Source organism: Phymastichus coffea, unplaced genomic scaffold (genome assembly GCF_024137745.1).
Source record: "Phymastichus coffea isolate CEN01 unplaced genomic scaffold, Cenicafe_Pcof_1.1 PCOF00119, whole genome shotgun sequence".
In the NCBI taxonomy this organism is placed as follows: domain Eukaryota; kingdom Metazoa; phylum Arthropoda; class Insecta; order Hymenoptera; family Eulophidae; genus Phymastichus; species Phymastichus coffea.
This window is the reverse complement of record NW_026706930.1, coordinates 332,494-350,247: the sequence shown is the minus strand read 5'-3', so window position 1 is coordinate 350,247 and position 17,754 is coordinate 332,494. Positions and strand designations below refer to the sequence as shown.

Sequence of the window (17,754 nt, the reverse complement as noted above, 5' to 3'; positions counted from 1 at the left end):
GAATTGTCAGTATAACATCGAAGAAAAAATCGATCGGTTGTAACCAAACGATTCCTTTGTAAGAAATTTCAGCAGTCACAATTGAAATTCTTGCTCAGCCTTGTTTTATACGTGTGTGTTTGGTATACGATTTATCTATTTCTTTCTTATTGTATGTCTGACTGCCTATTGCGAAAAGGTATCTTGGTTCATAAGATTTAAAAAACACATGTACATGTATAATCTACGGTATATGTACGGTACAATTAATATTAATAATAATAATAATAATAATAGTAATAATAATAATAATAATGATAATCACGGCGCGAGCCGCGTTATTTTTCATCTAAATAATGAAGCACGGTTGAGGCCTACATTCGTTTCGGTTATAAATCGATTTGACGCGTAAAGAATTCACGGCAATAACTGTAGTACGGCTGTTTGTTTGACTCTGTGTGTATTGTGTGTGTAATGGGTTGTCGACCAAAGGCGCAAGTTAAAGCCAAACTTGAATTTTTTGTCTCTTCTTTCGTCATTGAGAACGCGACAATTGAACTATCTAAAAAAACCTTACAAAAGTTCGGCCAGTTAAGTACACGTCAAAACATGACACGCGCGTGCGTTCTCTCTTTCTCTCGCTCACTCTCACTTTCTCTATTGCTCGCTCGCTCACTCGCTTGCTCGCTCGCTTTCTCTCGTACTAACTGTACAAACTGGTCCGAGAAAATGTGGGAGGAACAAATGAACAAACGAACAAACGAACAAACGAACAAACGAACAAACGAACGAACGAACGAACGAACGAACGAACAAACGAACGAACGAACGAACGAACGAACGGAGAAAAACAATTGAAACACTTACAAACTACGACTCGGTATTAATTTATATACTTATATAGAGGCCCTTCGTCGACTGTTTTGCGCGCTACGGCCTCGCCATTCCTTATCAAAATCATCATGAATTTCTTCCCTAATATATGTTATATGTTCTGCCGTTAATGTTTTTTTATCACCAAACTCAACAAATAAATATCCTAAATATAATATATCCATGTATAATCTTCATCGTATATTAAATATGTATTTATATAATAATATTCTCTCCCCAACAAATAATAGAGCTTCTCCAATTATAATAATGTTCCGCTCTCGGCTAATTTGCGATTCGATGAAGCGCATTTTCTTTAACGTACATGTGTATAATAATAATAATTATTATTATTAGGCTGATTTCCTATGTGAAAGTATCTTTTGTTTACTACCCTTGTATCCCGGCCGGGTATCGACAGTACCCGTTGCTATGTGTATTTTTATTTTTTTCTTTAATTTTTTTCTTTTTTTTATTATTTTTCTTCCTATTCAATGTTTCTCTCTTCGCGCTGGCTTCGTATCTTCATTTGCGTAGATTTACTTCTTAGCTTATAATCTTCACGTGGTCATCGTCAGCTCACAGCCAATCCAAGTGTGTATTATGTGGGTTATTTTTATTCATCATCTTCTTGCACACGATCCCACGGAAAAAATCTTCCACGATGACTGTCTCTTTTATCATTGTTCATCACCCAAAAACTTTCTCTCTATACGTTGATGTTGTATTTTTATAAATCCATAATCGCTTATATATGTATATATGTATATGTGTATATATATATATATATATATATATATATATATATATATATATATATATATATATATAATTATTGTTTGTTATCACTATGTATATAAACGGGAAGAGGCGACGTCACCGCGTATTTTTCACACTTTTCAAAAGGGAATAGCTCGCTCCGCCACCGATCTCCGTTTATCTCCGCGGCTCTACCGTCCTGTATTTCTTTGCTACTTATGAAATCTACAGGAATATAGATATATGTATATATAATATATAGATATATGTATAATTATTGCACTAGATGATGCGACTCTCCCTCTCGCGCTCGCAGAGAGATGGATGACTGTTTTTTTTTTCTTTTCACCTCGTTCACATTAATAATTTTACAATTTTTTATCTTTTCTTTCGACAGTTTCACAATCGTGAACGCGTGGTTGTTATTTTTTTTTCTTTTAACCTCCTTTATGTGTGAGTGTATGTCGCGTAGTTTTTTTTTTTCGTTCGTTTATTTTTGCTTAATAAATCGCGCCCAATTCCCGACGAAAAAAAGGCGCCTCACAGCCGGATTTCTCACGTCGACCGCTACACGTTACGTACTCTTCGTTACTTTCCCATATATTTTTCTTCTCGCATAACTTCAGCTGTTATTCTCATGTTGTTGGTTTTTGCTTGTTTGTTTGTTCTCTTACTGATATAACTTTCTTGTTTCGAGTGCGCGACCTTGCACCACTTGCATCCCCTCGTCACGTATTTTTTAAAAACAGTTTGCCTGCACTCGTTGTAAAAATTCTTTTAGGCTCTTACGTTAAACGTTGTATATTCGGTGTTTGACATTGGAAATAAGGCTCTTTTGTCGTTCGAATGAGATTGCTTAATAAAAGCTTGCAAAATAATCACGGTGTAAGAACTGATTCGTTAATAAGTGCGATCAAAGCTTGTCTTGTTTGTCGAATGCCAGAGCAAAGAGTGCAAGAATCTCATTTGTTGCGAAATCGAGTTGAAACTTGCCGACGTGTCGAAGTGAAGATCGCGCGCTCGTTAATGGGAGTCCAGTGGCAAAGTTATTCGGTGCACAGCAAGCATTAAGTTTAGCCACTGGACGGGGAGAAAAGTGAAAAACCGATTTATTCTGGCCATTTTCATATCGAATGCGCGGTCACGCTCTCGCGCCAGTGGGACTAAGTGCTTCCGAGCGGAGCTCGCAACTTTCTCATTTTCGACTGTGCAGCACTCGTCTGGCATTTCAAATTAAGCAATCAACAATTGGCTGAAAAAAAGAGCCTTACCACTAATGTAAAGTACGGGGAGTCGGAATTTTTTTTTCCTTCGAATTGACATTGATTTAGTGCCTAGCAATTAGTTTTTTCTGTTAAAAGTACGTGGCGAGGCTGGTGAAGGCAAGGGCGCCACGTAACTTGTCGAGCGTGGCGAGGGGCTCGCTTTTGGTCTGGTGACGACGACGACGATCACGCTGCTGCTGCTGCTGCTGCTGCTGCTGCTGCTGCTGCTGCTGCTGCTGCTGCTGCTGCTGCTGCTGATTATCGACTTCACTGGCTCACTTGCCCTCAGACTCGGCCACGTGTGGCGATGGCTCCGTGTCTTGGCGCTCGCTGTAACAGTAAACATATAGAAAAACAAATCGTACGGATTATGAAAGAGTGCTCGCGAAAGGCGCGGACAGCGCAACACTTCCCGATGACGCGCAGCGGATCATTCATCTTACGGCCCGTCCTCGGCTTGGCTTATAAACAGAGGCCAATACTTTTGCGCGCGGGAAACTCGCCTCGGACGCCGAGCTTGATTAATAAGCGTGTCGAGCGCGCCGAGTAATTAATTTACCCGACTGATCTTGCATCAGCTCGACGCTTTTCATACTGGTTATTTCAGTTTTGACCGAGCGGCTTAACGAGGCGTGTTAATTGATAGGCTTTTCACCGATGTCGGGATGATCATTTGGTGACTTTCTATTTCTATTGAGTGAAAGCTTGCGATGTGATGAGGAACGACATTGTTTTGGTTGCATTCAGTATAAGGCGAGAAAATCTCTTTAGTACCTCGGTAATTGAAGGGTGCAGGGAAAAATAGAATAGCCGACGTAAAACTCGTTAGCTCGACCATTTTTTCTCTTAAAGTTTTAAGCGTTTCGGGATTTTTTTTTGTCTCTCAGTCGGAATTCTAATTTAATCGAGTTACGTGTAGAATGTCACTTATGAAGGAAGTCAGAAAAATCGTCGACTCGACAATTCTTTTTCATTTCTGTACTACTCTGAAGTTTAACGTCGTGTCGCTTACATGTAATTGAATAAAATTGTTCTTGCACGCCTGTTCAGTGTAATCGCTTTAGCAGAATTATGGCGAATTTAATAAAAGTTTTCCTTGCGCATTCTAACGCGAAATACGGTTTACGGAACGGAAGAAAGCCGCAGTCCAGACTTGGTATTACCATTCATGAATATCAACGACAAAATAGAACGTCAAACGTCGTTATTTTGTCTCGTTACGCGGAAAATCTCTCGATTTCCTTTATTTTTGAGAATGCCAACAGCGAAAACCCAACAAGAACGCAACGTTTTTCTCTTTTGCATTTCGTAAGTCTTAGCTGTCAGCTTCCAAACATTCGACTTTCAACGTTTCTCAGTATCTACAATGTCCTCTTGTTATTGCGTCTAGTATTTGTTTTTCCTCTCTAGTTTTCTCCTTCGGTCTCTCTCTCTCTCTCTCTCTCTCTCTCTCTCTCTCTCTCTCTCTCTCTCTCTCTTTCTCTCTTTTGTATTGGCCTTTTCTCGGAAAAAGATATAGGATTAACAATGCCGCGGAGACGACCGGCATGAATGGCCTGTGCGACGAAAATGTTTTATCCCCCTGAGATTCCCGGCAAAATTACCTATTTCCTTCCTTTCTTTCCAAAAGATAGAGTCGCTTTTATTGCTCGATAAACGGCATATTCTCTATCTTTTTCTTTACGAACATATTGATTTTTGCGTGGGCCAAGTAAACGCGAGGGGACTGATGCAATTAAATCAACGCTGTCAAGCAAGTAAATCTTTCAAAATTTCAAAGATAAAAACGTTGTAACATATTTCTCAACTATCCATCTGAAATGCAGATGCGGAATGAAAAAGAAATCAGTTGCAGACTTTTCGTATAGAAACCTCGCTGCATCAATTTTTTTTATAAACCGTAATAGTTGGAGGAAAGAGATACAGAGAAGGAGAGAGAGAGAGAGAGAGAGAGAGAGAGAGAGAGAGAGAGAGAGAGAGAGAGAGAGAGAGAGCGAGAGAGAGAAGCGAAAGCAAGTTCTTAGCATTTTACTCAACGGTGGTATTTGCTCTCTCCTCTGCACGTCGATCCCTGCTCAAAATTACGTACACTCTAACAGCACTAGAAAAGAGAGAGAGAAAGGGAAAGAGAGGCATTTAGTATATATGACTAATGCTGTAAAAGTATGGTAGCTGAAAAAATATGTAATATTTATCTCTGTATTTTCGGGGAATGTTGAATATAAATTCATTAATTACTGTAATGCTTACTCTTTATCCGCGGAAAGGGGTATTGATAACCAAACTCGAAAAAAGGATTGCATGCTTGCATTTGATGGAGGGTTATTGACTCGTAAGGGGTGCAATGGCGACTTCTTTGCCCATAATAAAAACGCAATGTTATGCATCGAAGATACTTGTGAAAAATTGTAGTTGGTGGTGACGGTTTTGCCATCGACTAAAAATTCTATTCGTGCGAAGATTCTCTTCTGCTGAGAAACGGAATTCACGAATGTTGTGCGGCATTTTGAAGAGTTCAGGTTACGTGTCACTACATCATAAATTTTACATGATAAATATCAGTAATATGAACAGTGATTGTAGACGTAAATTGAAAAGTCGATAGATTACGAGGACTACATTAAAAATTTAATTCCGAAAGGTTGTTAATCCATTAGTCCAGTGCTATAATTTTGAGCTTACGATGACAAAAAGATTTCCGCCATTGAGCAACGATCAATTTTTAGACGAACTCAAGCCACCTAATTGTTTCACCTAGTCATTTCAAAAGAAAACAAGTAACTCGAAGGTCGTTTTTCAGCACCAGTAACAGCAGCGCGCGACAGCGTTATTATTCACAAGGACGGAGGATCCTCGATTTTTCTCCCTCTCAACGCGTATGCCATGAGAGAAAGAAAGAAGGGTCAGGCGGAAAAAATGAGAAAGAGTACGCTGGCAAAGTGAATCAATGGTAATTATTATACTCGGCCATCAGACGTGTCGAGCAAGGGGAGAAGAAAATTTGTTGTCATTAGCATGGCCCAAGTGATTTTCTCGGCTTAATTCGATCGTAAACCAATTGTCTCTTTATATGGATAAGGCTGTGGATATAACAATGGAAATATTGCTTTTTTTATGACAATATCCACGACTGATGCGTATTTTTTTATTGTCCAATTTTACACGGCAATAAAACTCAAGTGCAGAAATCTTCCTTTATTATTACCTTTAACAAAATAAAACTTTCGTACGTGTATATAAAATATCGATATCAAATACTTTTTTCGAAAGAAATTTACGAGATGAAAAACCAAAGATTGACTTGTAATCGAGAATCGTTACAATTTTTACTTAACAATTCTAAGTGAGAGCATTTTTAGCAACTTTTTAATTTGAATCGTCGCTGGAAAAAGTGGGACAACGTTGGAGTTTTCAATTTTTCAAGTTTACACCGCAAGTAATAGGTCTTAAGAAAATATTAATTTTTATACGCTCTCTAGAATTTTCTTTATCTTATAAAAGCTTCTTATGCCTAGGAAGAAGCAAAAAGTAATAAAAATGAGAAGAATAAGAATCAACAAGTATCAAAGCTGGGGAGAATAAAAATGACTAATTAATTATAATGCTGGGCAAAGCTTATTCAGTGTTAAGTTTGTTTTAAGCCAAGATTTAAACTTAATAATAAATAATGAGAAAAAAACAAATGTTTAATTATCAATGGTGTTTGTTTCAGTATTCAAGGCAACATAATGGTGCAGTGTAAGAATATACCGATTAAAAGTTACAATGTTTCGAAAATAAAAGTTTTAATTAATAATGAAACTCTCAATGAACGATACGAAGTGTTTTTTTTCTATTTCAATAAAACTTTAAATCATCATGAAGAGTGGACACGTGTGTGCCCGCGTGCGTGCGTGCGTGTGTGTGTGTGTGTGTGCAAAAGCTCCTTCAGAACCGTTTTGTTCGTGCACCACAAGGCAAAGCAAGTATCAACGAGTTTAACGAGGATAATTGAGTCGGGAAACTAAACTTGGTAAAATAGACAAGAAGTCTCGAGAATTTGATATTCGCTTTGAACTCCTTTTATGCATCCACAGTTGCAGTTTTACACGCGTACAATTATATGGAGATCGAATTCAGTTAATTAATGATTCGACGATGTGTAAATTCGACGGAATGTTTTCGCAAAACTGCGAGTACGCGCAAGTATACTTTCCATTAAAACGCTCGATTTACCTTTCAATACCGCGTCTCGCTACTTTATATACCGTTCTCTCTCTCTCTCTCTTTCTCTCTCTCTCGCTCGCTCGCTCTCTCTGCCATCCGCACATAGCTTCTCGCTTTGCTTAATGCTCTCTGATGGAGACGGATCGCTATTTCCTTTGCTTTCAATTTAACTGCAGCTTTCTGCCGTGAATTTTCTTTCGGCAACTTGGCGACGCGCGATTTACCGAAGCGAAATGAAATTAAGTGCACTGCCCACTTTGCGCGAAACTATTTCTGCGTTGTAAATCAATCCGCCCAAGCTAATTTAACCAGGCCGTGAGCTTCCGCTGAACGGCGTTCGTCGATTGTGCGTTGCAAGTTTCTTTGAATTTGTCGGCGAAAATTCATTCTACTCGAAAGTATCGAGCTGCATGGAAGAATGTTTTCGCGAGCATAATTGCGTAACCCATAATCAAGCACACAGAACAGCGCAACAGCGCTAAATCCAAGTTGCGCACGCGGCAGCTACGGCGATAAAGTCAAACGTCAGGGAATAAAGCTGTCGGTGAATAACGTTCTGACTCTCGCGCGCTGCTATCTCCGTCGGAAAACTTTTTGGCCAATGTTAATAAAAGCGAGCAGCGAGGGACAATAGTTTTTTTTCACTCTTCCTCGCGATAACCGAAGACAATACATAACGTTATCTTGGTAAGTGTGTACGCGGGCGAGGCATGTGCAGCGCATCGCACGGAAAGTTGCGGCATAAATATGAAAACTCGTGAGAGCGTGAAATTCCTTTTGTCGTCTAACGCTCTCAGCAGTTATCGATACGAAATCCAATTTCGATGCATGACATGGTGATTTTTTTCTCTCTTTATCGTTACTGCGCCAGGTCTATTGCTCTGCTTTTTGTTTTTATTTTTAATACTTACATTTTTTCTTAACTTGAGCACTCATTCAAAGCGGCAACTTAATTTCAAACATCGGTCTGACTAAACTCGATTCATACTACTGGCAGCCGCGCGTCATTGTAAATTTTTCTGGGCGAAGCACAGGTAAAAGGGAACTCCAGAAAGATAGGAGCGCCAGATACGCGCAAATGCTCAAATCGTTGGGGAACCCCAACTAGAGATGAAACGGGCGTGAAATTGCATCGCGTGTAGCACCACACAGGAAGCTCCCAAGCTTCTCGCATCTACTTAAATGCGCGACGAAATTACGGGACCGCGTATATCTGCACTAGTAAACTAAAGCGTCTAAAAAAATCTGAACTACATGCTTTTAGACTCTGTTCTGCATTTGAAGTCGTTGCGAATTTGAAAAATCGATCATGTACGTGCTTTTTTAAATAATAATAATGAAATATTGCTCTATCCGGAAAACAAGCAGTTCTTCGATTTTAGCATTGAATTTTATCGCGATTGCGCCAGTTGGTGAAATACTCAGGAAATGGCAGAGTCAATCAATGGCACCTTATATAGAAAGGTAAACCCGAGCGAATACGGTATGCTCGTTGCGGTTACGAACGGAATGTGAGAGAGTTTTGCGTATAGTTATCAGCTTGAATTTAAGTTGGGTTAACTAGAGTTAAGCCCAGGCGTCTCAAAGATATCGAGCAATCAAACCGCCCTCGTGAGAAATGGCAGGACAGCGATCGCGCAAGGGCGGACAGCTCATTTGCACGTGAATGCACTACGAATTTCGCTTACTCTCACGATTTCTTTTTCTATCGAGCTATTTAAGAAGATTTTTCTTTATTTGTTTCTGTATCAATGTTAAAATTATGCAAACTTGGCTCGAATCAATTTTTTTATTCGTTAATTTTCCGTCTCGACCGATTGAAAAGCGCCCCAGAGATAATAAAAACAAAGCTTAGCTTTCGTCTTTTATCTCGACTACTTTTAAGAAATGAAAAATAGTCTTCTCGGTCAGCAACAGCAGAACAAAAATGTTTGAAATCAACTTTCAAAATAAACTTTTGTCTTATACGGCAAGAACAGAAACTCCAGAAACTCTCGATAACGTATACTTATAAGCAGAAACTTCACAAGCGAGTTTTCATTAAAATCTCAAAAGTAAAAAAAAGAAAGCAAACAATGCACAAACCGGACCGGATGAATTTTTTTACGATAAACAGTTTCATGAGACCACCGAATGGATTTGTTTGTGTCGGTGCTTCCTAGCAAACTTTTCATGATGCTCATGTCGAACTTTCCGAGTACACTTGAAAATCAATGAAACCAGCAATGATCTTGTAATCAAAGTACTGATGCCGACTTTTTCATCAATATTTAACGCGGACCATTCGAAGACAAAATTTATTCGATTGACAATCTCTGTCGGCTTTCGTCGCTCTACGAAACTGAAAATAAAACGTATGCTTTAGTACGGCAAGCAGTGTACTGACAAAGAGCGAGAGAGAGAAGCAATCGAGATCAAAGCCAAAAATGGTAAAGGGGAGACGAAAAGGTCGCAAACCGCCGGTAACAAAGAGAGTTGATTAAAGAGCACAAGGGAGAGAGAGAGAGAGAGAGAGAGAGAGAGAGAGAGAGAGAGAGAGAAGATGGGAATCTTGGACTCACCAAATGTATCGAATGGACTTCATCTTCAAGGCCGTAGAGTTCTCTTTGCACTTGTAGGCAAGAACTTGCTTGACGCTACTCACATCCACCGAGGGGAACCTCGACGTCACGTACGCTGAAACAGAGAAAGAAGAGAGTGAGCGGGATACAAATCCTCCGTGTTCTTCCTTCATTTTAACGTGAGTAATGTAGTGTTGCCTGCTGTGCGCGGCCTCGATATGCGCGTTGTCATCTCCAGTGGGTTGTCCTGTTGTGATCATTTTTTTTCTTTGTCGTATTACAACTACGCATAGCACTTTAGCCTAATTTACGGTTACAGTTCTAATCGAGTTTGATAGCTATTGGATACGGATGGGGCATCACGGGGAATCGGAATATATATGTATATATATATTTCATTCCAACTTTTTGATTTATAGCCTGTATATTGCAGGTTAATAGAAAAAAAAGTTAATGCCGCTCACGTGAATAGATCGATCGTGAGAGCTTGCTACAATTATTTTCGTAGTAACTCGTTTGCTTCGCATTTACGTCGAAAATGTTAATAAATTGGAAAATAATCATTTTCGAAAAAAATAAAAACACTGCCGATAATGAACAGCTCTGATAGTAAATGAGATTCGCTTCGGCATTGTAATTCGCACGTATTTAAAAGTTTTGCGATCTTTATACAGATACACTGTCTTGAGCGCGCTCGCAAAAGTTATTATCAGTAGTTGCCAAACTGAAATACTCATAAAAATCCACTTTCAATACGATTCTAATCATCCGGAGGGAGCAATCTACCATTGTATCTCGACCCCCTCCGGCCCGCGCCAAATAAAAAATGTAGGAAGAGAGTCTTCCGTATCGAGCGACATTCGTAATATCAACGTCAAAGAGGTTTGAGCGACGCTCGCGCGAAAAAGTTGGATTCAACTGTTATAAATCCGTATGCGCGCGGAAGGCTCATTTGCGCGTTTCTTATGGCAACGTGCACATGTTTTTCCTCTTTTGCGCCGCATAAATCAGAACGATAAGGAAACTGCGTCTGGGGAGGGGAAGCCTCCTAGAAAATGCAATGCCTCCCACGGGAAAAAAATTGAGAGAAAGTGCAAACGCCTTTAATGCACGTCAGCGTGTGCCTCTTTGCTCCTAGTCGGAAAATACGAAAGCGACGAGAACTTGAGCTGAGTGTTTCATTCGCAACTGACTGGGAGATGACAAGATTATTATTTATTGCCTTGCTCGTCCATTTTCAAATCATAATAAAAGAAAAGAAAATATACAGCGCGTCTCGAATGACTGACCGTATCTTCGCTTAAACGCTCTCGGCGAATGAAGGACAAAGGTGTAAAATATTTTATGAGAAATGAAGCGCAGGCTTTTTCATTCTCTCACGTTTTTTGTTTATTACGTTGCTGCCTGAATCTCCTCCGATTCATTCATCGTCCAGGAGGTTTTCTTTTTCCTCTTTGATTATAATCGTCGTATCACAATGACGTTCCGAATAGAAATCGTACGAATGTGAGATGACATCGACTCGCTACGACAGTATTTCATTCGTTCCAAAGTTATTTTCATCGTATCGGCGATCGCTTTTCCCGATGCAAATGCAAGATTTTTAATAAACGCCGAGTGCTTTAAAGATAAAAAAAAACTTAACAAATTATCAATTTTGAAGACGTCGTATCTCGCGTTGATTCTCTCTCTCTCGCTCTCTCTCTCTATCTCTCTCTAGTTTTGTCTCTGTGGGATTTCTCTTTTTCAACGCGGCACACGAAGAGAGAAGCGCGAGGTAAAAAATATTTGGCCACGGCGTAAGCTTTCGTGCACGAAATCGCTCAGAAATCAAGATTTCGATGTCGCCTAGTTAATTCTCCCCCTGTCGAAACGAAACCGTGGTAAACATCAATCCGGCCGTGTAGCTCAATCGACCTTCTATTGCTTTTCATTTTTCCTACTGGTCTGGCTTTATTGCTCGTGCGTTATGCGTCATTGCACGCGACAATAGAAAAAAAAAACGCTACCGTTGTGTGTAGTGCGAGAGGGTAATTTATCGTGTCGGTGGAAAACGTGAAAAATTGATTGTTTCCCTCAATCGTCCGGCTCTTTTGCTTTCCATGTTCTGGCGCTCGCGTGCATACGCGCGGCGATCTAATCGATCACGATTGATTTTCAAACTCCATTAGACGCTCCATTATCGTGCGGACGCATCAGTCGTTTGGTAATTTTCAAAATTAAATTTTGGAAACTAGCTTTTGGCACGACCAAGGAGAATTGAAATTAGCTTGCCTTATCAGAGAGTTCGTACGCGCCGTGGAAATTCTATATGTTTGCTCGTGCCCCCGTCGAGGTCTGCTTAATCAAAGCTTTGTGCAAATATTTCAAAAGCTCCTGCAGTCGGCTGAAATATTTAGAAGTTCAGAGAGCTCTTTTATATTTTTATGCGTAGCTTGCTCGCCTGCCTAATAACCCATTACATGAAGAGAGAGAGAGAGAATATAGATCTGAATTATTAATTTAAAATGGTGAATTTACCGGGTGAAAGTGCGGCATGGCTGGAATCTCAAATATTCATGGAAATAACGTAAATCCTTGATTCTTTTTGAGACATGACGAAAATGATGAAAAATAGTCGGTATCGGGCAACGAGAAAATAAATCGAATCGAGGGATGCGCTCGGTCTTCTCATTTTTCTAGCGCGCACATCGCGCGTCTTGCGAAGAAAAATATATATCTACATCCGGCGGAGCTCATTCGACAACTTATTGAAATTCCCTCTCTCGAACTACGCTCGAATTTCTCAACATCGAATGCAGCCGTCACGTACATTTCATAATACACGCTAGTATTGTAAGCGCTCGGAGCTCAATATCGAACAAAAGCTTTTACACGCGTGCCGAAAACAATAGCCAAGAGCGTTCAACGACTTTTCTAACATTCGCACGAATAAAAAAAAGGTAGCGATAACCGAAACTACCTATAGATTAGCATTCCGTGCAAGACTGGGATCAGTAACGTCGAATGCCCCTTCTCCTCGTTTGCGCATAGAGATACAGGCGAGCTTTACTGCTCTATCGGTGAGGCGACACAACGCGCAGCTTGACAATCGATTCGCGCTGACTTTTAATTCTACTGATTACGCGTACAGTGCCACAACTATTTTGTCATTCATTGTAGGATCGGTTCGCTCGTTCAATTCATTCGCGTCAAAATGGAACGTTGCACGATCAATTCCAAATATCGCAAACAATGGTGAAATGAAAATTTTCGTATTGCGTATATCGATAACAATAAACGAGCAAGTTTATTGCTATTAGAAATATACACTGTCCGAAATATACTTGCTCGTCATTTTCATGATAGTAACCGTAATTTATCGACGTATTACTGCGTGTGAAATTCATTGTTACCTTCGAGAATGAAAAAGGAAAAAACGGAATTTTACGAAATGTGTACTCGAGAAAGAGAGAAAGCAGCTTTTTATTTTTTATGATAGATATTTAAACAGTCGTAAGGAAGTCTTATTTTCGATACGGTGAATTTTACGCGAGCTTTCCTCTCCGACGACATGCCGCTAAAATGCTGTATAGACATCATTGGACTCGAAACACTTATCATTTGAAGTGAATATCATCTCGATACTTCCATTATTGTCAACAACAATTATTATTTAACAGTACTACTTTTCAAATAATTCGCTCTAACAAACTTCTCATCTGGAGGGACTCCAGATAAATTATTTCGCTCGCACACATAAGCAGTAGCGAGAAAAGTTAATCTTAAACTTGAAGTTTAATAAGATATCCGGGTCCAGCTCCAGGGCAATATTTTATCTCGAAAGTAGACTTTTTATACGAGTTATTTCTTTTGAAGAAAAAAAAACGCTGCAAACAAGATTGACGCAGGATCGACTTATACAGATCAACAAGAATTATACTTTTTTCTTTTACATTATACTTATTTTGTTTTTTAAAAAAGTATTCATTATTTAAAAAAAGTTCGCTTTTGAATTCTTCAATATTTTTGCTTATTTGATAAAGCCTTCAGAGGTCAGAAATTTGTTCTTTACATTCTTTTATTGGAAAAAACAAATTGGAAATAAATTCCAATCGAGCTCAAGCGACAGTATTTTCTTGAAGAACGAAAGGTGTTGAAAATAAAAGAAAATAACTTGAAAATTTTGAAAATACCGTAAGTATGCTGCCAGCAAATAAGATCAAAAAATTGATAAATAATGAACAACGCAAAAAAAGTTTGGAAAGCGTCTCATTAATTGAAATAAAAAAATTGGAATATTGTTTCAAATTAAATGCAGCATATTTAGCTATTACAATTAATATAATTATCTTTGTTCTTTCTAAATACAAAAAACGTACAATGAAAATAAAGTAGTGTTAAACAATCGCCGTTTCAGATCTTTCTCTTCAGTGTATAAGTAACAGAGTTAATGTGTGCGACTGTAATACACATGCAAGCCGCGCACACCTGCGCGTCGGTGTTTATGAGTGGCAGTGTATCTCCACTGAATATTCAACGCGCATGCACTTTGCAACTCATTTTTGTGCATTGAAATTTCCAAATGTTTACTCGAAAAGCTTTATTCGAATGTGTGCGAAATGCCAAGTGTTCCAACGAATCGCTAGCGAAAACGAGGAACTCCACTTAGCGACATTTAATAAGTGCTAAATAATAAATGACACAAGAGACTGTGCATATATAACAGTATGCTTCTCTAAAAAGCTCTCTAGTGTTTTGTTTTTTAATTCACTGACACCATATATGGGACAGAAAAATGCATACACCAACGCACGCATAATTCGTTTTTCGCCAAAGAAACCTTTTCATTGCCTGCAGAAATTTCATAGTAAATAAAAGCTATGCTAGGCAGTCTTTTTGAAGCCATGACGACTCAAACAAGAATATTTATTTTCTTTGCCGCGTCTACTTGGAATGCCAGTTCATTTGCTAAGTGTACGAAGTGCGCTATTCGATGTAAAAAAACGACTGGGGTATGTGCGAATATAAACTTACATATGATGGCTTGTACTTTGGCCTTGTCGAGGGCAGGCTTGACAGGTCTCTCGGTAGCAGTTCCGGCGCGGCTCCAGCGTTGTCCGGTGACCGAGCACGTCGCCAGCTCTGTCGGGCTGAACAGGATCGCTGCCAAACCCCTCGTGAGCTTACGGTAGTCGCTCCACTTCACAGACCTCAGCTGCTCCTCGCACACGGCTATACCCTCGCCAAGGTGTACCTGCACACACACATGTACGTACATCAAAGTTCACAGACTCACGTGCCGGTCGATGTATGCTTATGGATTAGAAATTACGCTGCTATCAGTTTGCTGCCCGGCGGCCTGCACGTTGACTTGTATCCCTTACTTGCGTGCCGATAATCGCAAGACTCTAAGTGTTCTCTGCATTTTTGGTCGTTTATACTTTCACGCCTCGTCAAGTCATGTGCACTAAGCTCATTTCAAGTGGAACCAATATTCCATTGGTATAAATTACAAGCAATATATTGGAAATTGCGCGAATGAAACCCGTGCCCTATATTTCATTTGTTATTAACGTGTACCTTTGTCGTAAATTCAGCGCATTTCGATGAATCACCGATTAGATAGGCGCAATGTCTTTTAAATTAGTTTTGACGTAAATCAGATAATAGCATTCGCGCAACAATAACGCCTACCCGTGGATTACCGCTTAATAAATTACTTCGAGTGAGTGCATTTATGTTCGATAAGACAATAACACTCTATTCGGATTCTATTCGAACGTACTTTGAGAACGAACTTGTTACAAGTAGTTACAAGCTAAACGAACTTGTTGCTATTATCTCTGTCTTGTCAGGCATAAATGATAATCCGAGCAATGCATAATCATTTTTCTAACAAACAAATACAACGTCAGCGATGAACATGCCCAGAAGAACATTATTTACGAGCTAAGAAATCTGATTCTTTTGCGCTTTTGTTTGACTAATAGTCCACCGATGGTTCAGTTGGATTTATATTCCAAAACACCTCTTGTGTCAGTCGCCACGTGTTGCAAGATTATGTAAGTGAGCTCGCAGATAAGAGCAAGGCTCGATTCATTGCACGTGACTGGAATGTAACACAGTTTGTGCTGTGTGTTTGGTTTATTGTGTACTTTTTCTTTCTTTTCTATTCGAAGGATTGCAGAAGCAGTTCCCAGGAAATTACAATTTGCCAGCATTTTTCATCTGAATATGCCTTAGGCGAAAAATAATTTATTATAAGATAATTATGGCAAATGTGTATTGGCGATAGTTGATTGATTTTCTTATAAGGAAACACCGCAATGGCTAAGAGAAATAAAAATGAGAATATTAGAATTCAATTAAGCTGTACTTCAAGTTTCATGACCCTCCCAAATCTTAAATTCGAGAAATCGATGATTGAAAATCACACGTGGCTTATCAGAGAAATGTATTTTTTACTTTATAAAGATATTAAAAAATTAGGAAAATTTGAAAAAAATGCAATGTACCTGCAAAATTGTCATTTAGAGCCTATATAAAAATATATTGAATAATTTTTAACGTAAATCTATGTGTTACGACAGCGAATCGAGCACGCGCGAATTCAAAAATTTGGAAGTTAAATATGTAAACAGATGCGATGTTACCAAATATACCGCTGTCACATATGAGTCAACAAGTCGTCGAAGCGTTTTCTCAACCGTCTAGCCACCGATATCCACCATAGTGTCTATATCTGATAGAGAAGAACATTGGTACTATAGTAATGAACATGAAAATGTATTCGGTAAGAATTTTACGTCTGTCATCTATCGAGCATTACTTATTGGAATCAAATTCCAAAAATAAGAAATTTGATTCTAGATTTAATACAAGTAAAATGTTATTTTTTAATCAAATTTTTTTCTACAATTGAAAGAATAAAATGAGAAAAATATTACTACAAAAAGATAGTCTTATCTACAGATAATACATCTTTTGAGAAATTGCGATAACGTACCAAAGTTAATTTTCACTTTGAACTGATGAAGCAATTACAGACCAATGTATCATTGGTCAGTAAGAACCATGCACGTCAAACATTAGTTGATCCCCGAAGGAAAGATCCGAGAAAGGCCGTGAAGCAATATCGTAAAGCAGCCTTCGTTGCTGACTGAAATTTCAAATGACTCGCGGTAAGCTCGCGCATAAGAGTTTTGAAAGGAGTTGAGCTGGCGTAGCGCGCAAACGGCAATCGACGCAGATCCTAATCGACTCTGAGAGAGCGCTGTATCGACAAGCAACGCACGATCCAATTGAACGCCGAAAGAGAGACAATCGTTGCTCATACTTTTGCATTAGCCTCGAACTGATCAAGACTCGTCGAGCCAAATGAGTCGATCTACAAGTTTTCAATGAGCTGGACTGTGGGCAATAAACCGCGGCCCATTAATTTGGTGATATTTGCCGGGAGCAAATCGAGCATTTGAATTCGCGGCCTCGAGAGCAAACGCGTCACGAGAGACTTATCCTTCATTTGACGTAGTCTCGCGCTCACGCATGGCGCGATGAATTCTCAACGGCGTCGTTCACGTCTTCTCTCAGCGATCGAACTTTCCGACGGGAGGGAAAGGTTTATTTTCGTCCGCTCAATATTTTCAAGCGCAACATGGAGCATTAGGCGTGGGACGAAAACGCACTCTGACCAAAGTAAACGACGCATCTGTCGTTTCACCGGAGCTTTGCTTGCCAACGCTTTCGCCTCCTCGTACGCGTTCTTGATTACCCAACCTGTCGACGCGCACTTACGATCGCGCGAGTAAACGAAACGGGCTCTTCAATTCACACCGAAAGCACCGAAAGTCTACGTATTGCTTTCGCTCAATAAGGTCATTCATCGACTAGTTTAACGCTCACGTTACAAAACAATTCCATTGAAAGTGCCCCAGGCTTTCGAATAGTTAAAATATTCCATTCGCTCGGGGACTATGCTGAGCGCTCCGATGCTTCGAGAAATACTTGACGAACTTCCAAAAAAAAGTAAATTCTTCTCCGTCTCGCAGTGTCTCCTCATTTTCTCCCCAGTTTCTTCCCGGTTTCTCCCCGCTTTCTCCCCAGTTTCTCCCCAATTTCTCCCCTTCTGA

General features: G+C 39.5%; 1 protein-coding gene across 1 annotated transcript in view; it reads right to left on the bottom strand.

The window, feature by feature from the left end:
* Positions 1–1,695: 1,695 nt before the first annotated feature.
* Positions 1,696–17,754, bottom strand: part of LOC131671145 (protein abrupt-like) — a 40,740-nt gene continuing 24,681 nt past the window's right edge. Inside the window, exons 7-9 of the mRNA XM_058947352.1 lie at positions 14,660–14,879; positions 9,644–9,758; positions 1,696–3,206 (exon numbers count right to left, since the gene is read on the bottom strand). Of these exons, the coding sequence (XP_058803335.1) occupies positions 3,152–3,206; positions 9,644–9,758; positions 14,660–14,879 (390 nt within the window). The 3' untranslated portion in view covers positions 1,696–3,151. The remainder of the gene's footprint in view (positions 3,207–9,643; positions 9,759–14,659; positions 14,880–17,754) is intronic.